The following is a 23,081-nucleotide window of genomic DNA, read 5'->3' as shown; positions in this document are numbered from 1 at the left end:
AAGGGCATTGAAGATGAAACGTGGCTGGGTCTTTCAGCATGACAATGATCCCAAACACACCGCACGGGCAACGAAGGAGTGGCTTCGTAAGAAACATTTCAAGGTCCTGGAGTGGCCTAGCCAGTCTCCAGATCTCAACCCCATATAAAATCTTTGGAGGGAGTTGAAAGTCCGTGTTGCCCAGCAACAGCCCCAAAACATCACTGCTCTAGAGGAGATCTGCATGGAGGAATGGGCCAAAATACCAGCAACAGTGTGTGAAAACCTTGTGAAGACTTACAGAAAACGTTTGACCTGTGTCATTGCCAACAAAGGGTATATAACAAAGTATTGAGAAACTTTTGGTATTGACCAAATACTTATTTTCCACCATAATTTGCAAATAAATTCATAAAAAATCCTACAATGTGACTTTCAGGATTTTTTTTCCTCATTTTGTCTGTCATAGTTGACGTGTACCTATGATGAAAATTACAGGCCTCTCTCATCTTTTTAAGTGGGAGAACTTGCACAATTGGTGGCTGACTAAATACTTTTTTCCCCCACTGTACATATTACTTCAACTACCTCAACTAGCCGGTGCCCCCGCACATTGACTCTGCACCGGTACCCCCCTGTATATATAGCCTCCCTACTGTTATTTTATTTTACTTCTGCTCTTTTTTTCTCAACACTTTTTTGTTGTTGTTTCATTTTTACTTTTTTGTTAAAAATAAATGCACTGTTGGTTAAGGGCTGTAAGTAAGCATTTCACTGTAATGTCTGCACCTGTTGTATTCGGCGCATGTGGCCAATTTGATTTGATTTGAACACTTTTCCGTTATTTATTTTGTATAATGTTTTAAAAACAAGTTATTTTTTTCATTTCACTTCACCAATTTGGACTATTTTGTGAATGTCCATTACATGCAATCCAAATAAATATCCATTTAGATTACAGGTTGTAATGCAACAAAATAGGAAAAATGGCAAGGGGGATGAATACTTTTGCAAGGCACTGTACCTGTAAGTTATTATAAAACAATGGTAAAAAAAAAAGTTTTTGGTACCGTGAAAAGACTACAGTATTATTATTATACCCTTAGAAATCAGTTGTATCATATTTCCCAGCACGCTCTACTGCAGGTAGTTTTTTTAGAAAAAAAAATGTTATCTGTGTTTTTGCTTATGCAACACAAAGATAAATAACGTACATTTTTCAGATTTGCACCCGTTACTGAAATGTTTTTTTTCTCCAGTTTAACTGGTTTAAGTAGTCTCCTCACAATGTTCCTAACCCTGACAGTCATTCTGAATGCAGGTTGCGGGTGAATGAAAATTCCAACTGTTGGATATCCTAATTCTGGATTCCAATATAAATTACACATCACGTTGCAAGCCAGCATAATGTCATTTGCATCTAGGGTTGCAAAATACTAGCCAAACTGAGCCAAGCCAAATCAAGCTGTACTGAACTGGCCTGGTTATACCTACCATAGTTGCTGGGACTGTGCTGAGAAATACCATGTGCAACAAAAATATCAGAGCCAGCACAGTTTGGCTGGCTTGGATCGACGCAATAGTGTGAAAAGGGTGTTAGTCAGCTTTTCAATAAATATAATCAAATCAAATTTTATTTGTCACATACACGTGTTTAGCAGATGTTATTGCAGGTGTAGCGAAATGCTTGTGCTTCTAGCTCCGACAGTGCAGTAATATCTAACAAGTAATATCTAACAGTTTCACAACATTTACCCAATACACACAAAACTAAGTAAGGAATAGAATTTAAGAATATATACATATATGGACAAGCAATGACAAAGCGGCATGGACTAAGAATATTATAGAATAGAATACAGTATATACATATGAGATGAGTAGTGCAAGATATGTAAACATTATTAAAGTGACTAGTGTTCCATTTCTTAAAGTGGCCAGTGATTTCAATAGGCAGCAGCAGCCTCTAATGTGCTAGTGATGGCTATTTAACAGTCTGATGGCCTTGAGATAGAAGCTGTTTTTCATTTTCTCGGTCCCAGCTTTGATGCACTTGTACTAACCTCGTCTTCTGGATGATAGCGGGGTGAACAGGCAGTGGCTCAGGTGGTTGATGTCCTTGATGATCTTTTTGGCCTTCCTGTGACATCGGGTGCTGTAGGTGTCTTGGATGGCGGGTAGTTTGCGCCCGGGAATGTGTTCGGCAGACTGCACCACCCTCTGGAGAGCCCTGCGGTTGCGGGTGGTGCAGTTGCCGTACCAGGCTGTGATACAGCCCAACAGGATGCTCTCAATTGTGCATCTGTAAAAGTTTGTGAGGGTTTTAGGTGCCAAGCCAAATTTCTTCAGCCTCCTGAGGTTGAAGAGGCTCTGTTGCGCCTTCTTCACCACACTGTCTGCGTGGGTGGACCATTTCAGTTTGTCAGTGATGTGTACGCCAAGGAACTTGAAGCTTTCCACCTGCGGTCCCGTGAATGTGGATAGGGGGGTGCACCCTCTGCTGTTTCCTGAAGTCCACGATCATCTCCTTTGTTTTGTTGACGTTGAGTGAGAGGTTATTTTCCCAGTTGCACAGGGCGGGGTTCAGACCCAGGATCTCGAGCTTAATGATGAGCTTGGAGGGTACTATGGTGTTGAATGCTGAGCTATAGTCAATGAACAGCATTCTTACATAGGTATTCCTCTTGTCCAGATAGGATAGGGCAGTGTGCAGTGTGATGGCGATTGCATCGTCTGTGGATCTATTGGGGCAGTAAGCAAATTGAAGTGGGTCTAGGGTGACAGGTAAGGTAGAGGTGATATGATCCTTGACTAGTCTCTCAAAGCACTTCATGATGACAGAGGTGAGTGCTACGGGGCGATAGTCGTTTAGTTCAGTTACCTTTGCTTTCTTGAATACAGGAACAGTAAGAATTGACTATAGCAGACTGGGAAAGGGAGAGATTGAATATGTCCGTAAACACACCAACCAGCTGGTCTGCGCATGCTCTGAGGACGTGGCTAGGGGTGCCGTCTGGGCCGGCAGCCTTGCTGGGGTTAACATGCTTAAATGTCTTACTCACGTCGGCCACGGAGAAGGAGAGGCTACAGTCCTTGGTAGTGGGCCTCGTCGGTGGCACTGTGTTATCCTCAAAGCGGGTGAAGAAGGTGTTTAGCTTGTCTGGAAGCGAGACGTCAGTGTCGGCGACGTGGCTGATTTTCCTTTTGTAGTCCGTGATTGTCTGTAGACCCTGCCTCATACATCTCGTGTCTGAGCTGTTGAATTGCGACTCCACTTTGTCTCTATACTGATGTTTTGCCAGTTTAATTGCCTTGCGGAGTGAGTAGCTACACTGTTTGTATTCTGCCATATTCCCAGTCACCTTGCCATGGTTAAATGCTGTGGTTCGCGCTTTCAGTTTTGCACGAATGCTGCCATCTATCCACGGTTTCTGGTTAGGGTAGGTTTTAATAGTCACAGTGGGCACAACATCACCTATACACTTCCTGATAAACTCAGTCACCGTTTCAGTGTATATGTCTAAATTATTTTAGACGAATACACTGAAAGTTTCCTAAGAGCTAGTCGCGAGGCCGCCATCTTCGTCGGCGCCATACTTACTTCAAATGTTTGCATGATAGGCCTAATAAGAACACTATTGTTAGACTCACTGATCATGTTGGGGTTGGAGCGGTATAGCTGTCTGTTCTTCAGCAGGGTCTGTTCTCTCTGTCTCCTGTTCCCTCCATGGTGGTTATTACCCCATAGTTCTGAGGGCCCAGGGCTCTGCTCCATGCCATCATACAGGATCAGGGCCTTGCCGTTCGGCTTAGCATGGCTGCTGCTGGTGGGGCCACTACCATCCAAATCTGGGGGAATCATAAAAAGGTTGGTTAGATCTAGAAAATCTAGGTGTAGATATACTATTAATTGAGAAAGACTATTCCTACCATTCATTGTGGAAAATAACTACTAACAGGAAGCCATGAAATGAAATTATCTGAATTTGGTTTTGGTCTTCGATCATTAGACCTCTGTTGAGGGACTGTTCAGGGGGAAATGATAACAATACAGAGAGAATATTGCCTTTGTTCTGCTCATACCTGTAGTTGCTACTGAATGTGGTTCATCTAGCAGGGCAGCCAGACCATGGTACGTTGCCTCCTGCTTAGCAACCTGTAGAGTCACAACTGGCCCAGTGCGCATCATTATGCCTGCTGCCCTACAATCAAGATAAGACCACATCAATCACTGTCAATTCATCATGTTTTCAAGGCATAATCCTTTATTTGTTTTTCAGTGTATTTGAAATGACCATTGAACAGCTTTAACTATTGCAGATTGTTCCAACAGAAACTGTTTTCCAAAACAAATCAATCACATCAGGTTTCATGACAGAATAGTTATCTGTCGGACCTTCATAAAGAAAAATGTCACACTAACAAAGGACCTGAAAATAACGTACATTTTTCTAAACTAATCCATCAGTCAGATTTTTTGCACCCGTTACTGAAATGGTTTTTCCAGTTTAACTGGTTTAAGTAGTCTCCTCACAATGTTCCTAACCCTGACAGTCATTCTGAATGCAGGTTGCGGGTGAATGTAAATTCCAACTGTTGGATATCCTAATTCTGGATTCCAATATAAATTACACATCACGTTGCAAGCCAGCATAATGTCACCTGCATCTAGGGTTGCAAAATACTAGCCAAACTGAGCAAAGCCAAATCAAGCTGTACTGAGCTGGCCTGGTTATACCTACCATAGTTGCTGGGACTGTGCTGAGAAATACCATGTGCAACAAAAATATCAGAGCCAGCACAGTTTGGCTGGCTTGGATCGACGCAATAGTGTGAAAAGGGTGTTAGTCAGCTTTTCAATAAATATAATCAAATCAAATTTGATTTGTCACATACACGTGTTTAGCAGATGTTATTGCAGGTGTAGTGAAATGCTTGTGCTTCTAGCTCCGACAGTGCAGTAATATCTAACAAGTAATATCTAACAATTTCACAACATATACCCAATACACACAAATCTAGTAAGGAATGGAATTTAAGAATATATACATATATGGAGAAGCAATGACAGAGCGGCATGGACTAAGATACAGTAGAATATTATAGAATATAATACAGTATATACATATGAGATGAGTAGTGCAAGATTGGTAAACATTATTAAAGTGACTAGTGTTCCATTTCTTAAAGTGGCCAGTGATTTCAATAGGCAGCAGCAGCCTCTAATGTGCTAGTGATGGCTATTTAACAGTCTGATGGGCTTGAGATAGAAGCTGTTTTTTGTGATTATTATTATTTTTAACACATTTCTTTATATATATTTTTTTTTCATCAGATTTTTTTTGGCCTAGAACTGTACTTTGATGGTATAGAACGACTCTGTTATGGATACATGTAATGTCAGAATGGAAATTATAGTGATGGACACACCAGTGAATGATTGATTGAAAGCTTTGTATTTGTACAAACGTAATGAGTTAGAAGTGTTTGTTTTCATGAAATGTTTGCATGATAGGCCTATAGACATTTAGTAGCCTTAATAAAGTGATATAACTGCATCATAAATGACTGGGTGACAGGCAGCATAAGGGCTGAAAGAGGCACTATATAACGTTATTTTACTGGATTAAACTATGGGAACCCCACACATAACATTTTCTTATGCAATAACTACTAGCATAGTAATCAAATGTGCTTCAATATCTTTATATTGTTACCAGTTACACATTTATTCTGAATGAGGATGGGAATTAAGAATCTATAGGATACTCTTTTTATCACAGTCAGCACTCTAACAACAGTATCTTTCTGTAGGGGTCAGAGCTCAAAATGAAAACCTACCTTTCGGGATAGTTTCAGCAAGCTTGGAGAACTGCATTCTTTTGTGAAAGAAGATGAGATTACTATATATGAGCACAATGTTCGAAAGTGGTATGAGGCAACATCAATTTGAGTGCCAGAGAGAGAGTTAAACATGAGGAGCCATGTTGCGATGGCATCACTTACTAGATTGTGGCCCATGTCAACTGTCTACTTTACTACGGGCCATCGCCACTCGTAGATAGTGTCTTCAAAGTGAAAGACAATGTAAAACAAAAAGCTCTAGCAATTTGAATGTGTTAATTTTGTGTCATTTCCCAATGCCAACCAATGATACTGCATGACCTAGTGACAGAAAGAGAGAGAGAGAGAGAGAGAGAGAGAGAGAGAGAGAGAGAGAGAGAGAGAGAGAGAGAGAGAGAGAGAGAGAGAGAGAGAGAGAGAGAGAGAGAGACAGAGACAGAGACAGAGACAGAGACAGAGACAGAGACAGAGACAGAGACAGAGAGAGAGAGAGAGAGAGAGAGAGAGAGAGAGAGAGAGAGAGAGAGAGAGAGAGAGAGAGCAGTGAGGCTTTAGCCTCCCTAATCTAGAAGGAGGAGGATGAAGAGAGTCTGTCGTTTCACTTTGCTTATTTGAGCTTTTCTTGCCATAATATGGACTTTTACCAAATAGGGCTATCTTCTATATACCCCCCTACCTTGTCACAACATAACTGATTGGCTCGAACGCATTAAGGAAAGAAATTCCACAAATTAATTTTTAAGAAGGCACACCTGTTCATTGAAATGCATTCCAGGTGACTACTTCATGAAGCTGGTTGCGAGAATGCCAAGAGTGTGCAAAGCTGTCATCAAGGCAAATGGTGGCTTTTTTTTTTTTGATTTGTTTTACACTTTTTTGGTTACTACATGATTCCATATGTGTTATTTCATAGTTTTGATGTCTTCACTATTATTCTATAATGTAGAAAATAGTAAAAATAAAGAAAAACCCTTGAATGAGTAGGTGTTCTAAAACTTTTGACCGGTAGTGTATACTGTGTGAAAAATGTTTTATTTATAGATTATGCACCCTGCATGAAGCAAGCTCAGCCCTATTTGTTCTATTGTCCAATTGCAGTTGTTGTCTCATCCCCAGTGGCTCTGCAAGTGTGGAGAGGATATTCTCCTCTGCTGGCCTTCTGTCCAGGCATCATCGCATGAGCCTGAAGCCACAGATTGGCCAAACTAATGTTTCTAAAAATGAATTCTGTCACGACTTCCTCCGAAGCTGCCTCCCCTCCTTGTTCGGGCAGGCTTCGGCGTTCGTCGTCACCGGCCTTCTAGCCACTGCCACTCCATATCTCATCATTCCATTTGTCTTCTCTTGTCAATTACACACACCTGGTTCATATTCCCCTCATTAGTACATGTATAAGTGTTCCCTCTGCCCCCTTGTCCTTATGGGTGATTGTTTCATGTGAGATGAGTGTAGCTCGGTGGAGCTACCTGTACTTTGTATTGCCGAGGTATATTTTCCCTGTGTGCCTGTATTTGTTCCAGTGTGCCTGTTTTGCGCACTGGACTGTTGACGCTATCCAGCTTAACTGTGCACTACGGAATAAACTCTGTATTCTGTGATTTACCCTCCTGCGCCTGACTCCTTCAAATCACGCTCTCACAAATTCAAAAGGCACTAAAAAGTAATTTATCTTTTAATTCTAAGTAACAGCCTATATGCGAAATTTATAGACTATAATGATTTAATACAACTAAATGTTGTTTAAATGCTGAGCGCTTTATGTCGCTACCAGCCTATTGTCACACTCGCAAATGCTTCACAATGTATTTCTTTGTAGGCTATAGCCTTGAAATAATTGAAATAATATAGCCCAAATAATTCATTTTCGTTCCTTCTTAGGCTCAATACTTCAATACTTCAAAACGAAATGGTAGGTCCAGGTAGTCACAAAAATAGATGGGTGTTGATTAAATTGTGATTTTAATGAATGGAGCGAATTTGGAGCAGCAGTTTTCTTTCCTGTGAGCTACGAGCAGTTTTTAGCGGAGTGGTTGGAAATGACATGGAGCGCGATGAGCGGGATTTCCAACTGCTCAACTCTGATCTGAATGTAGAAAGTTAGAATGTTATCTACCTTTCCTGTGAGAGTCCCACGAGACTGTGTCCATCCACACACAGCAACTGGTCCCCAGCAGTTAACCTGCAATCCTGTCCAACACAACAGCATGGAAACACATGTGGAACATAAGATTTTTTATGAGATATCCATGATGTTCATTCAAATGTATCGAAATGTTATTACATACTGCATCCAGTCAACAGGCATTATTTGAATTGTACTATAGTTTTCTAACCATTTCTGCTGGTCCTCCCTTGACTATAGACTTGATGTAAATCCCAAGGTTGTCTTGTCCTGCTCCCTGTAGATGGGGCAAAAGATGGATTCTTGTCACTGATTGTTGGATGAATTAATGAATTAATTAATGGATGGATGGATGGATGGAAAATGAATGAATAAATGGATGGATGGATGGATGGATGGATGGATGGATGGATGGATAGATGGATGGATTAATTAATGAATTTGTACTTTGGCCGCCACGATGCTGACCCCCATTCCACTGTTCAAGGGTTTCTTCAGTTTAATAGTCACAACATCAGGTTCTCTATGCAGTGGCTAAATGAAAGAAACAGAGAAGAGATCACAATAAGAAAGAGGTATTACATATGGATATGTTAAAAATATGGATATGTTTTTTAAAAAGTGTACCAGGTTTGCGTCCTGTGCAGAGAAATTGTTTGCTCTGTTGAAGAAGATGGTCCAGGCGTCACCAGAGTGGGGGTGAGAGATCAGAGTGCAGAGACCTATAGGAAGAGAGAGCACAGCCTATTTAGATAACTATACACAGACACAACACACAATGCATGCTGTACAGTGAGTGCATTGTTTTGTGTCACGTGTATCATGCATTTTACCTACAATATAGCCTTTTATCATCCTGGATAATGCCTCAACAAGGCAAATGTTTTATACCAGTTTAGTCTGTTTTATACTGAAACTAATTAGTCAAAGTTCAGCAAACCTTAATGACAAAAAAAAAAAAAAGTTGAATGCAAGCGTAATCACATTATCTTTTTAAAAAGCACTTTACTACAGTACCTTTGCGGCAGATAGGTTCCAGGAACTCTCTGAAGCCCTGTGGGATGCCCCTGACCGTGTCACAAGAGTAGCCTTCCTCAGGGAGCAGGAAGGGCAGGTGGAGGTCTAGCCCCTCCTCCAGCTGGAGGTCCTGCCCTTCATTACGCAACACCTCATCAGCACTGGCCTCTGCAGCCGCCACCACCCTGTCAATCACACCCTGAAAGGGCAGAGGAAAAAGACATGAAGGATATTTGAAAAACCTGTGTTTTTGGTTACACTTTACAATAACTTTCATGAATAAGCCATTATAAATGCTTTATCATTTATTTGATGTTGATTGGTTTTATTTGAGAAATATACATATAAAATACACATACAAATACATATACCCACAGTATGATTTACAATGCTTATAATGTTTATAAATGCCCATAAATGTTTATAAATGTTTACAAACAATTAATTACTAATTGAAGGACTTGGCTAGTACTCACAGGGGGAATGCGGGGCTCGTTGGTATCGTAGAGGTAGCTGGTCATCAGCGTTCGAAGCTGCAAGGAGTTTAACTTGAAGCAGGTATTCTGGATGTTCTCAGAATCTTGAATGGAGCACTTGTTCATGGTCAACAGCATTGTTACCTAGAAAATAGCCATCAATCAAATCACATCTTTACTACCTTGAACCTGATAAGATACACATTTCTATAAATGGCATGGGTTAAGTGGTGGGGTAAACACAAGTCTTGAAAATGAGATTCTAAATCTCAACTAGAAAAGGTACATTTCCTGAAGAAAATGTGTGTGCTTGCTTCAGCTGTTCTCTATCTAAGTTAAAGTCAAATGTTGGCTTTATGGTATATCATACACTGTAGTTGACAGAGGAAACATGGGAAAATTATGCTGCTTTGAAAAATGATAAACTTGTAAAACCACAAGTAGGAGAAAATACCCTTGAAAGATTATAAGGAGATTTTCACATTTGCTAGAGAGCTCTTCTTCGTTTACGCCCATTCAACATTGTTCACACCCTCTTAAGCCTTAGCCCCACTCATCTCTTTAAGAATTCACATGGAAACGCATGTGAGTTAGCTTGACATTGTCCTCCAGAAATGTCTTTCTTCTCCCACTGTGCTTTATCGATAGCACCAGCTAAATTCAGGGCAGCAATGTTGTTGAGCTGTAGCAACACTTGCAATTTTCCATAGCTACAGTGAGGGAAAAAAGTATTACAACTAACAACTAAAAATCCAGAAAAACGCATGTCAAAAATTTTATAAATTGATTTGCATTTTAATGAGGGAAATAAGTATTTGACCCTTCTGCAAAACATGACTTAGTACTTGATGGCAAAACCATTGTTGGCAATCACCGAGTTCAGACGTTTCTTGTAGTTGGCCACCAGGTTTGCACACATCTCAGGAGGGATTTTGTCCCACTCCTCTTTGCAGATCTTCTCCAAGTCATTAAGGTTTCGAGGCTGACGTTTGGCAACTCGAACCTTCAGCTCCCTTCACAGATTTTCTATGGGATTAAGGTCTGGAGACTGGCTAGGCCACTCCAGGACCTTAATGTGCTTCTTCTTGAGCCAGTTCTTTGTTGCCTTGGCCGTGTGTTTTGGGTCATTGTTATGCTAGAATACCCATCTACTACCCAATTTCAATGCCCTGGCTGAGGGAAGGAGGTTCTCACCCAAGATTTGACAATACATGGCCCAGTCCATCGTCCCTTTGATGCGGTGAAGTTGTCCTGTCCCCTTAGCAGAAAAACACCCCCAAAGCATAATGTTTCCACCTCCATGTTTGATGGTGTTCTTGGGGTCATAGGCAGCATTCCTGCTCCTCCAAACACGACGAGTTGAGTTGATGCCAAAGAGCTCGATTTTGGTCTCATCTGACCACAACACTTTCACCCAGTTCACCTCTGAATCATTCAGATGTTCATTGGCAAACTTCAGACGGGCCTCCTGTATATGTGCTTTCTTGAGCAGGGGGACCTTGCGGGCGCTGCAGGATTTCAGTCCTTCACGGCGTAGTGTGTTACCAATTGTTTTCTTGGTGACTATGGTCCCAGCTGCCTTGAGATCATTGACAAGATCCTCCCGTGTAGTTGTGGGCTGATTCCTCACCGTTCTCATGATCATTGCAACTCCACGAGGTGAGATCTTGCATGGAGCCCCAGGCCGAGGGAGATTGACAGTTCTTTTGTGTTTCTTCCATTTGCAAATAATCGCACCAACTGTTGTCACCTTCTCACCAAGCTGCTTGCCGATGGTCTTGTAGCCCATTCCAGCCTTGTGTAGGTCTACAATCTTGTCCCTGACATCCTTGGAGAGCTCTTTGGTCTTGGCCATGGTGGAGAGTTTGGAATCTGATTGATTGATTGCTTGTGTGGACTGGTGTCTTTTATACAGGTAACAAGCTGAGATTAGGAGCACTCCCTTTAAGAGTGTGCTCCTAATCTCAGCTCGTTACCTGTATAAAAGACACCTGGGAGCCAGAAATCTTTCTGATTAAGAGGGGGTCAAATACTTATTTCCCTCATTAAAATGCAAATCAATTGATAATATTTTTGACATTTTTCTGGATTCTTTTGTTGTTATTCTGTCTCTCACTGTTCAAATACACCTACCATTAAAATGATAGGCTGATCATTTCTTTGTCAGTGGGCAAACATACAAAATCAGCAGGGGATCAAATACTTTTTTCCCTCACTGTAAAGCAAAGCAGTGCGATAAAAACAACAACAACAAAGAGTTACATATGGGATAAACAAAAGTCAAAAACACAATATAAAATCTATATACAGTGTGTGCAAATGTAGTAAGTTATGGAGGTAAGGCAATAAATAGGTCATAATGCAAAATAATTACAATTTATTATTAACACTGGAGAGATAGATGTGCAAAAGGTGATGTGCAAATAGAGATACTGGGGTGCAAATGAGCAAAATAAATAACAATATGGGGATGAGGTAGTTGGGTGGGCTAATTACAGATGGGCTGTGTACAGGTGCAGTGATCGGTAAGCTTCTCTGACAACTGATGCTTAAAGTTAGTGAAGGAGATAAGAGTCTCCAGCTTCAGAGATTTTTGCAGTTAATTCCAGTCATTGGCAGCAGAGAATTGGAAGGAATGGCGGCCAAAGGAGGTGTTGGCTTTGGGGATGACCAGTGAGATATACCTGCTGGAGTGCATACTATGGGTGGGTGTTGTTATGGTGACCAATGAGCTAAGATAAGGCGGGGATTTGCCTAGCAGTGATTTATAGATGACCTGGAGCCAGTGGGTTTGGGATGAATATGTAGTGAGGGCCAGCCAAAGAGAGCGTGCAGGTCACAATGGTGGGTAGTATATGGGGCTTTGGTGACAAAACGGATGGCACTATGATAGACTACATCCAATTTGCTGAGTAGAGTGTTGGAGGCTATTTTGTAAATGACATTGCCAAAGTCAAGGATCGGTAGGATAGTCAGTTATACGAGGGCATGTTTGGCAGCATAAGTGAAGGAGGCTTTGTTGCGAAATAGGAAGCCAATTCTAGATTTAACTTTGGATTGGAGATGCTTAATGTGAGTCTGGAAGGAGAGTTCACGGTCTAACCAGACACCTAGGTATTTGTAGTTGTCCAAATATTCTAATTCAGACCCGCCGAGAGTAGTGATTCTAGTCGGGCGGGCGGGAGCAAGCAGCGTTCGATTGAAGAGCTTGCATTTAGTTTTACTAGCGTTTAAGAGCAGTTGGAGGCTACGGAAGGGGTGTTGTATGGCATTGAAGCTCGTTTGGAGGTTTGTTAAAACAGTGTCCAATGAAGGGCCAAATGTATACAAAATGGTGTCGTCTGCGTAGAGGTGGGTCTGACAGTCACTAGCAGCAAGAGCGGCATCATTGATATACACATAGAATAGAGTCGGCCCAAGAATTGAACCCTGTGGCACCCCCACAGAGTCTGCCAGAGGGCCAGACAACAGGCCCTCCGATTTGACACATTGAACTCTATCTGAAAAGTAGTTGGTGAACCAGGCGAGGCAGTCATTTGAGAAACCAAGGCTATTTAGTCTGCCAATAAGAATGCGGTGATTGACAGAGTCGAAAGCCTTGGCCAGGTCGATGAAGACGGCTGCACAGTACTGTCTTTTATCGATCGCGGTTATAATATCGTTTAGGACCTTGAGCGTGGCTGAGGTGCACCCATGTCCAACTCAGAAACCAGATTGCATAGCGGAGAAGGTACGGTGGGATTCGAAATGGTCATGATCTGTTTGTTAACTTGGCTTTCAAAAACTTTCGAAGGGCAGGTTGAACAGGCTAGTAATAGGGATTGCGACAATTTCGGCGGCTAATTTTAGAAAGAAAGGGTCCAGATTGTCTGGCCCAGCTGATTTGTAGGGGTCCAGATTTTGCAGCTCTTTCAGAACATCAGCTGTCTGAATTTGGGTGATGGAGAAGCGAGGGGGGCATGGGCAAGTTGCAGCAGAGGGTGCAGAGCTCGTGGCCGTGGTAGGGGTAGCCAGGTGGAAAGCATGGCCAGCCGTAGCAAAATGCTTGTTGAAATGCTCGATTATCGTAGTTTTATCGGTGGTGACAGTGTTTCCTAGCCTCAGTGCAGTGGGCAGCTGGGAGGAGGTGCTCTTATTCTCCATGGACTTTACAGTGTCCCAAAACATTTTGGAGTTAGTGCTACAGGATGCACATTTTTGTTTGAAAAAGCTAGCTTTTGCTTTCCTAACTGATTGTGAATATTGGTTCCTGACTTCACTGAAAAGTTGCATATTGCGGGGGCTGTTCGATGATAATGCAGTACGCCACATGATGTTTTTGTGCTGGACAAGGGCAGTCAAGTCTGGGGTGAATCAGGGGCTATATCTGTTCTTAGTTCAGATTTTTTTGAATGGGGCATGCTTATTTAAGATGAAAGCACTTTTAAAGAACAACCAGGCATCCTCTACTGACGGAATGTGGTCAATATCCATCCAGGATACCAGAGCCAGGTCAATTAGAAAGGCCTGCTCGCTAAAGTGTTTTAGGGAGCGTTTGACAGTGATGAGGGGTGGTCGTTTGACCGCGGACCCATTACGGACGCAGGCAATGAGGCAGTGATCACTGAGATCCTGGTTGAAGACAGCAGATGTGTATTTAGAGGGTAAATTAGTCAGGATGATATCTATGAGGGTGCCCATGTTTACGGATTTAGGGTTGTACCGGGTAGGTTCCTTGATAATTTGTGTGAGATTGAGGGCATCTAGTTTAGATTGTAGGACGGCCGGGGTATTAAGCATATCCCAGTTTAGGTCACCAAGCAGTACGAACTCTGAGGATAGATGGGGGGCAATCAATTCACATATGGTGTCCAGGGCACAGCTGGGGGCTGAGGGGGGTCTGTAGCAAGCGGCAATAGTGAGAGACTTATTTCTGGAAAGGTGGATTTTTAGAAGTAGAAGCTCAAACAGTTTGGGCACAGACCTGGAGAGTATGATAGAGCTCTGCAGGCTATCTCTACAGTAGATTGCAACTCCGCCCCCTTTGGCAGTTCTATCTAGACAAGGCCTTCCTAAGCCAGGATTCAGACACTGCTAGAACATCAGGGATGGCGGAGTGTGCTAACGCAGTGAATAACTAAAACTTAGGGAGGAGGCTTCTGATGTTAACGTGCAAGAAACCAAGTCTTTTACGGTTACAGAAATCAACAAATGATAGCGCCTGGGTGTAGGAGTGATACTGGAGGCTACAGGACCTGGGTTAACCTCTACATCACCAGAGGAACAGAGGAGGAATAGAATAAGGATACGGCTAAAGGCTTTAAGAACTGGTCTTCTAGAGCGTTGGGTACAGAGAATAAAAGGGGCAGATTTCCGGGCGTTGTAGAATAGATTCAAGGCATTATGTACAGACAAGGATGTGAAAGGATATGAGTACAGTAGAGGTAAACCTAAGCGTTGTGTAACAATGAAAGAGATAGCATCACTGTAGGCACCGATTGAGCCGGTCTCCGCGTGTATGGGGGGTCGGACAAAGGAGCTATCTGAGGCAGGTTGAGTGGGACTGGGGGCTCTACAGTGAAATAGTACAATAACAACTAACCGAAACAGCAATAGGCATGGCATATTGACATTGGAGAGAGGCATAAAGCAATCACAGGTGTATTCGAGAGAGCTAAGACAACAGCTGGTTGTGGTGACGAAAGTTTGGGCTGATGCTAAACAGATAAACAGGATGGGGTACCGTGTAAAGGAACAGCTAGTTGCAAAGCTGTCATCAAGGTAAAGAGTGGCTACTTTGAAGAATCTCAAATATAAAATATATTTTGATTTGTTTAACACTTTTTTGGTTACTACATGATTCCAAATGTGTTATTTCATAGTTTTGATGTCTTCACTATTATTCTACAATGTAGAAAATAGTAAAAATATAGAAAAACCCTGGAATGAGTAGGTGTGTCCAAACTTTTGACTGGTACTGTATGTTTTTTCAGCAATAGGTTATGATCAATGACATCAAAAGCTGCACTGAAGTCTAACAAAACAGCTCCCACAATCTTCTTATTATCAATTTCTTTCAGCCAGTCATTTGTGTCAGTATTTGATCAAACAACATTTTTTCCAAAAGTTTGCTAAGCACTTGTAACAGGCTGATTGGTCAGCTGTTTTAACCATTAAAAGGGTGCTCTGCTATTCTTGGGTAGCGGAATGACTTTTGCCTCCCTCCATGTCTGAGGGCACACACCGTCTTCTAGGCTTGAATTGAAGATGTGGCAAACAGGAGTATCAATGTGATATCACATACATTACCCAACATTTCACACATGTAGTCCAAATACTGACTTTTAGCACTTGGCGGTCTATAGCAACTTCCTATGAGAATAGGCTTTAGGTGAGGCAGATGAACCAGTAGACTTATTACTTCCACATCATCTGACATGAGATACTCTCTCAGCCTAACAGGAATATGACTCTGGACATACATGGCAACACCTCCTCCATTTCCATTTCTATCTTTCCTATATATTCTATAACCATGTATAGCTACTACTGCATCATCAAATGAATTATCTCTCGGCATGTTCAACCCCTCCATTATCTCAGCCAATCATGGCTAGCCACGAAGGATCCTGTCTTTCTCCCTATACAGCTCAGTGTTTTCTCCTTGGCTAAACCAGGCTCATAATTTAAAAAATGTATTCATATTTACAGATCCCATACAAGCATGTAATTAAGGCACAAGACAGTTCACATGTTCAAGAAGGCATTTATACAAAAAAATGTTTTATGTAAAGGCCTGTCATTTTCCTGTGTTTTATATACATTTCTACACTATGAGTTTGGAATAATACTGTGAAATTGTGAGAATTATGATAATGCCCTTTTAGTGTAAGAGCTGTTTGAAAGGCGGCCTGAAATTTAAGCCTGTTTTGGTGGAATGGAGTTTTGGTCTCTCTGGTGACATCAACAGGTGGTAAATTAGTTAATAGATCAATAAGAAAGAGATTTCCAAACCTCTCTGCCAATAACAGCTAGTTTTCCCCTCCCCATTCCCAGACAGTCCTAGTAACATTTTTGCTTGAGAAATTGCTCTTTGCTGAGAAGCTATTTTTGTTTATTTTTGACCATTTTAATTTAAAACAATCACAGTAAGGTACTTAATTGTTACCCAGAAAAAACGGCTGCATTGGACCTTTAAACAGCCCTACTATGAAGTAGGAACTAGCTTTAAACGCCCACCTTGAGGAATTTTGACACATTTGACTAACCTGGTCAAATAAACTAAAATAAAGTCACCCACCTGTATGACACGGCTGAGGTGGCAGTCTGCGGCCAGCTCCAGACCCTGCCTCTCTGCCCAGTCCTCCACCAGGCTAAGCCTCTGGCGGAGGGTGGCCCCCCAGTAGCGGGACCTAAGGCCCAGGGAGCAGGCCTCTCCCTGGGGGCTGGGGCTCAGCAGCCTGTTGAATCAAATCAAACTTTATTTAAAGTGCATTTAAAATTGCAACATACTTCACAGTAAAATAAAATAAAACAAGGAGATAAAGACAAGAGAATGCAAAAAAATTGATTAATTAAAGAACATGAAACACAAAATATGTGTTAAATAATAGTGATTAAAGGCCAGGCTAAAAGGGTGGGTTTTCAAAACGTGATTTAAAAGCCTCAACTACTGTATGTCTGCCTCTCTCACCTGTTGAAGAGCCAGGCGCTGATGGAGTGGAAGAGTTGGGAGAACAGCTGGATGGTGAGGGCAGCGTTGATTCTACAGCGACGCAGCAGAGACATGGCACCCATCAGGGTTTGCAGTACGCCCTCTGGTGATGGGAGGATAGAGTGACAAAAAGTTTTAAAACAAATTTTAAAAACATTGAAAATAATCATACTGGTGTTGATTTTCATGCTAATATGATGGTTCTATATCTACTGGATCAATACTAACATATGAAAGCTGCGGGTTAAAACAAAGAAAGTTAGAGGTTATTACCCTAGCTGCAGGCTAGGGTAACTAGATTGTGTTGTGGTTAACATTCATGGTGTACCTATTACGGCAGGTGATTGACTCCCCTCAGGATCAATCAGGAATGCTGGCAAGTGTCTGCTCAGATCAGTCAGCAGACACTGAGTCAAACACCTTGAGGAACAAAAGACAGAAAGACAGACAGACAGGGGGCAGGCGGCTTTATCAATACTGTACAACATCAGGAGGATTGATGAGTGAAGATTACTTATGTGCTCAGTTCAATGTCTTTACAGTAGACCAGCAGCTACAATCCTTACTTACTAAAGTCAGAGTAAATTATATTACATTTCTTTTAGGTTTTTCAGTGAACTGGTGAAAAGTTATCATTGCTTTGTCCATCCAAAAATATTTAACCTTTATTCATCCAGATTAGTTTAATTTAGTTTAATTGCTATATGTAATGTCTTACTTGAATGCTTTGTGCACCAGGTGTGCCAGGTTCTCCTGAGCCTGCAGTGTGATGGGGCTTAGATTTCTGTCCTGCTTTAGGAAGTTCAGGAGCTCTGAGGCATTGGCCATCCAGAAGGCTACAGCACCAGCTATGGACTTCTGCTTCTGGAAGGGAGAGAAAGACCAGGATGGAATAAATATAGACATATTATAAGCCTTATTATGAGACATTATAAAGTCTCATGCATGCTTGTAACATGTTATAAAGCATTATAAACTGGAGGGTTCGAACCCTGAATGCTGATAGCCATGGTATATTTATAATAATAATGATAATATGCCATTTAGCAGACGCTTTTATCCAAAGCGACTTACAGTCGTGCGTGCATACATTATTGTGTATGGGTGGTCCCGGGGATCGAACCCACTACCTTGGCGTTACAAGCGCCGTGCTCTACCAGCTGAGCTACAGAGGATATTTATTTGATTTATTTGATTTATTGGGATCCCCATTAGCCAATGCCAATGGCGACAGCTAGTCTTACTGGGGTCCAACACAAAACAAAAAAGACATTTCAGACAAATACATTACCATACATTTAAAAACATTAACATGTAGTGTGTGTGTGGATCTATCAGCTACACATACATGTCAGTACATACACACAACAAGTAGGTCACATGGGGGAGAGGCGTGGTGTCGTGAGGTGTTGCTTTATTAGTTTTTTGAAACCAGGTTTGCTGTTCACTTGCGCTATATAAGATGGAAGGGAGTTCCATGCACTCATGGCTCTGTATAATACTGTACATTTCCTTGAATTTTTTCTGGACCTGGGGTCTGTGAAAAGACCCCTGGTGGCATGTCTGGTGGGTTAAGTGTGTGTCAGTGCTGTGTGTAAGTTGACTAGCAAACAATTTGGAATTTACAACACATTCATGTTTCTTATAAAAGCAAGTGACGCAGTCAGTCTTTCCTCAACTCTTAGCCAAGAGAGACTAGCATGCATAGTATTAATATTAGCCCTCTGATTACAATGAAGAGCAAGATGTGCCGCTCTGTTCTGGACCAGCTGCAGCTTAACTAGGTCTTTCTTTGCAGCACTTGACCATATGACTGGACAATAATCAAAGGGGGTCGAAGGGGGACAAAAAGAGGACACATTTACAATGTCTTTCATTCATTGTCAATAAAAATATTGTATTAAAAAAAAACTTGCAATACATACAGTTGAAGTCGGAAGTTTACATACACCTTAGCCAAATACATTTAAACAATTCCTGACATTTAATCCTAGTAAAAATTCCCTGTCTTAGGTCAGTTAGGATCAGGACTTTATTTTAAGAATGTGAAATGTCAGAATAATAGTAGAGAGAATTATTTATTTCAGCTTTTATTTATTTCATCACATTCCCAGTGGGTCAGACATTTACATACACACAATTAGTATTTGGTAGCATTGCCTTTAAATTGTTTATCTTGGGTCAAACGTTTCGGGTAGCCTTCCACAAGCTTCCCACAATAAGTTGGGTGAATTTTGGCCCATTCCTCCTGACAGAGCTGGTGTAACTGAGTCAGGTTTGTAGGCCTCCATGCTCGTACACGCTTTTTCAGTTTTGCCCACACATTTTCTATAGGATTGAGGTCAGGGCTTTGTGATGGCCACTCCAATACCTTGACTTTGTTGTCCTTAAGCCATTTTGCCACAACTTTGGAAGTATGCTTGGGGTCATTGTCCATTTAGAAGACCTATTTGCGACCAAGCTTTAACTTCCTGACTGATATCTTTGAGATGTTGCTTCAATATATCCACATAATTTTCCTTCCTCATGATACCATCTATTTTGTGAAGTGCACCAGTCCATCCTGCAACAAAGCACCCCCACAGCATGATGCTGCCACCCCCGTGCTTCACGGTTGGGATGGTGTTCTTCGGCTTGCAAGCGTTCCCCTTTTTCCTCCAAACATAACGATGGTCATTATGGCCAAACAGTTCTATTTTTGTTCAATCAGACCAGAGGACATTTCTCCAAAAAGTACGATCTTTGTCCCCATGTGCAGTTGCAAACCGTAGTCTGGCTTTTTTATGGCGGTTTTGGAGCAGTGGCTTCTTCCTTGTTGAGCGGCCTTTCAGATGTAGGACTCGTTTTACTGTGGATATAGATATTTTTGTACCTGTTTCCTCCAGCATCTTCACAAGGTCCTTTGCTGTTGTTCTGGGATTGATGTACACTTTTCGCACCAAAGTACGTTCATCTCTAGGAGACAGAACGCATCTCCTTCCTGAGCAGAATGACGGCTGCGTGGTCCCATGGTGTTTATACTTGCGTACTATTGTTTGTACAGATGAACGTGGTACCTTCAGGCATTTGGAAATTGCTCCCATGGATGAACCAAACTTGTGGAGATCTACAATTCTTTTTCTGTGGTCTTGGCTGATTTCTTTTGATTTTCCCATGATGTGAAACAAAGAGGCACTGAGTTTGAAGGTAGGCCTTAATATACATCCACGGGTACACATCCAATTGACTCAAATGATGTCAATTAGCCTATCAGAAGCTTCTAAAGCCATGACATCGTTTTCTGGAATTTTCCAAGCTGTTTAAAGGCACAGTCAACTTAGTGTATGTAAACTTCTGACCCACTGGAATTGTGATACAGTGAATTATAAGTTAAATAATCTGTCTGTAAACAATTGTTGGAAAAATTTGTTGTGTCATGCACAAACTATAGTTTGTTAACAAGAAATGTGTGGAGTGGTTGAAAAACGAGTTTTAATGACTCCAACCTAAGTGTATGTAAACTTTCGACTTCAACTGTATGGCGATTAGTCCATCCTAATGATAGAGAATATACTTTTTTCTTTTTTAGACTCAACACCATGCTTTTACAAGATGAGATATTTAGCCAATCACTAGCAGATGATCTTAGATCTTTTTCTGAGATCAACATAGGCTCAACTGAAAAGATTTCCACAGTATGGGAAACCTCTAAAGCATATATTAGATGGAAAATAATAGCACATGCGTCCAAAACGTTATGAGGGAGGTGAGAAGACATGCAGGCTACTAGCAAGACAACAAAAAATGCAGAACACTTCAAACGTAATTTCAGAAATTAAGAAGGGCAATAATATGGTGACCTCATCCAAAGAGATAAACAGTGTGATTCAACATTTTTATGAAGATTTATGTACATCCTCCTGTTCAGCGAACCCCATAGATATGGATACTTTTTTGTCTGGTATAGAATTACCTAGATTATCAGATAGCCAGGTAGAGGACCTGGACTGTACTATAACAGAAGAGGAGGTTAGAGCTGCCATTTTCTCTATGAAAGCAGGGAAGTCACCTGGGCTGGATGGCCTTCCTGTAGAATATTATAAAAGTACATTGACATTCTTGTACCTGTATTGACAGTGGTTTACCAGGAGGCATTTAAAAATGGCTCCCTTCCGGACACCTTTAATGAGGCTTTGATATCGCTGATCCCTAAAAAGGATAGAGATACTACAGAACCTGGGAATTTTAGAGCTATCAGCCTCCTTAATGTGGATTGTAAGATTCTTACTAATACCCTTGTGATACGCTTTGAGAAGGCCCTACCTAAAATCATACATATTGAACAAGTAGGATTTATTAAGAACAGGACCTCAACTGATAATATGAGGATGCTCTTAACCCTCTCAAATATAGTTCCTACTGCTGCTGTCTCCTTAGATGCTGAGAAGGTATTTGATAGGGTAGAGTGGGCTTTTCTCTTAAGAACCCTGGGAAAATTTGGTTTTGGACCTGACTTTTGTAAATGGATAGGGGTCCTCTATTCCAATCCTAAAGCAACAGGACTGCCGAATGGAATTATGTCTCCTTTTTCTTGTCTTTCTAGAGGCACAAGGCAGGGTTGCTCGCTCTCCCCTCTCCTGTTTACCATAGTTATTGAGCCTCTTGTGACAATGATGAGAACAGAAATTAGGGGTGTACATGGAGGAAGAAAATAACATAAACTGCTTATGTATGCAGATTATATTCTACTGCTGGTCTCTGATCCTCTTCAGTCTGTACCACGACTACTTACTTGTATTGAATCATATTCTAGTTTGTCAGGCTACAAAATTAATTGGAATAAGTCGGAAGCAATGCCAATTCATGCCATATGTTACTCTGGAACAACATTTAATTTCAAATTGGATCCTACTGGGATTAAATATTTGGGTATTAAAACTACATTTTGAGCCACTACTAGTCAAGATTAAGACCAATTTAGAAAAATGGGAAAATATCAAACTTTTCTTTATGGGGAAAGATCAACGTGATTAAAATGGTTGTGGTCCCACAATTTCATTATACAGTGCATTCAGAAAGTATTCAGACCCCTTGACCTTTTCCACATTTTGTTTCGTTACAGCCGTATTCTAAAATGGATTAAATTATTTTTTCCCCTCATCAATCTACACACAATACCCCACAATGACAAAGCAAAAACAGGTTCTTAGAATGTTTGCAGATGTATTAAAAATAAGAAACTGAAATATCACATTTACGTAAGTATTCACACCCTTTACTCAGTACTCAGCGATTACAGCCTCAAATCTTCTTGGGTATGACACTACAAGCTTGGCACGCCTGTATTTGGGGAGTTCCTCCCATTCTTCTCTGCAGATCCTCTCAAGCTCTGTCAGGTTGGATGGGGAGCGTCGCTGCACAGCTATTTTCAGGTCTCTCAAGAGATGATAGATTGGGTTCAAGTCCGGGTTCTGGCTGGGCCACTCAAGGACATTCAGAGACTTGTCCCCAAGCCACTCCTGCGTTGTCTTGGCTGTGTGCTTAGGGTCGTTGTCCTGTTGGAAGGTGAAACTTCGCCCCAGTCTGAGGTCCTGTGCACTCTGAAGCAGGTTTTAATCAAGGATCTGTCTGTACTTTGTACCATTCATCTTTCCCTCGATTCTGACTGAAAAGCATCCCCACAGCATGATGCTGCCACCAAAAATGCTTGACCCAAGGGATGGTACCAGGTTTCCTCCAGACGTGACGCTTGGCATTCAGGCCAGAGAGTTAAATCTTGGTTTCATCAGACCAGAGAATTTTGTTTCTCATGGTCTGAGAGTCCTTTAGGTGCCTTTTGGCAAACTCCAAGCGGGCTGTTATGTGCCTTTTACTGAGGAGTGGCTTCCGTCTGGCCACTCTACCAAAAAGGCCTGATTGGTGGAGTGCTGCAGAGATGGCTGTCCTTCTGGAAGGTTCTCCCATCTCCACA

The 23,081-nt window shown here is 41.6% G+C and overlaps 1 protein-coding gene across 1 annotated transcript in view; it reads right to left on the bottom strand.

Annotated features, from left to right (window-relative positions):
- The window catches only part of LOC311145502 (afadin-like), a gene marked incomplete at both ends in the record, with an annotated part of 47,957 nt that overhangs the window by 5,655 nt on the left and 19,221 nt on the right, over positions 1 to 23,081 (bottom strand). The window contains 12 exons of the mRNA XM_084181756.1: positions 3,631 to 3,828; positions 4,063 to 4,181; positions 7,937 to 8,010; positions 8,157 to 8,222; positions 8,393 to 8,479; positions 8,573 to 8,667; positions 8,963 to 9,161; positions 9,439 to 9,582; positions 16,718 to 16,877; positions 17,111 to 17,234; positions 17,460 to 17,551; positions 17,850 to 17,995. Of these exons, the coding sequence (XP_084037882.1) occupies positions 3,631 to 3,828; positions 4,063 to 4,181; positions 7,937 to 8,010; positions 8,157 to 8,222; positions 8,393 to 8,479; positions 8,573 to 8,667; positions 8,963 to 9,161; positions 9,439 to 9,582; positions 16,718 to 16,877; positions 17,111 to 17,234; positions 17,460 to 17,551; positions 17,850 to 17,995 (1,504 nt within the window). The remainder of the gene's footprint in view (positions 1 to 3,630; positions 3,829 to 4,062; positions 4,182 to 7,936; positions 8,011 to 8,156; positions 8,223 to 8,392; positions 8,480 to 8,572; positions 8,668 to 8,962; positions 9,162 to 9,438; positions 9,583 to 16,717; positions 16,878 to 17,110; positions 17,235 to 17,459; positions 17,552 to 17,849; positions 17,996 to 23,081) is intronic.

This window comes from Coregonus lavaretus (genome assembly GCF_964263955.1).
Source record: "Coregonus lavaretus genome assembly, chromosome: 18".
Lineage (NCBI taxonomy): Eukaryota > Metazoa > Chordata > Actinopteri > Salmoniformes > Salmonidae > Coregonus > Coregonus lavaretus.
Note: the sequence above shows the minus strand (reverse complement) of the source record. Positions and strands in the feature narration are given on the sequence as shown.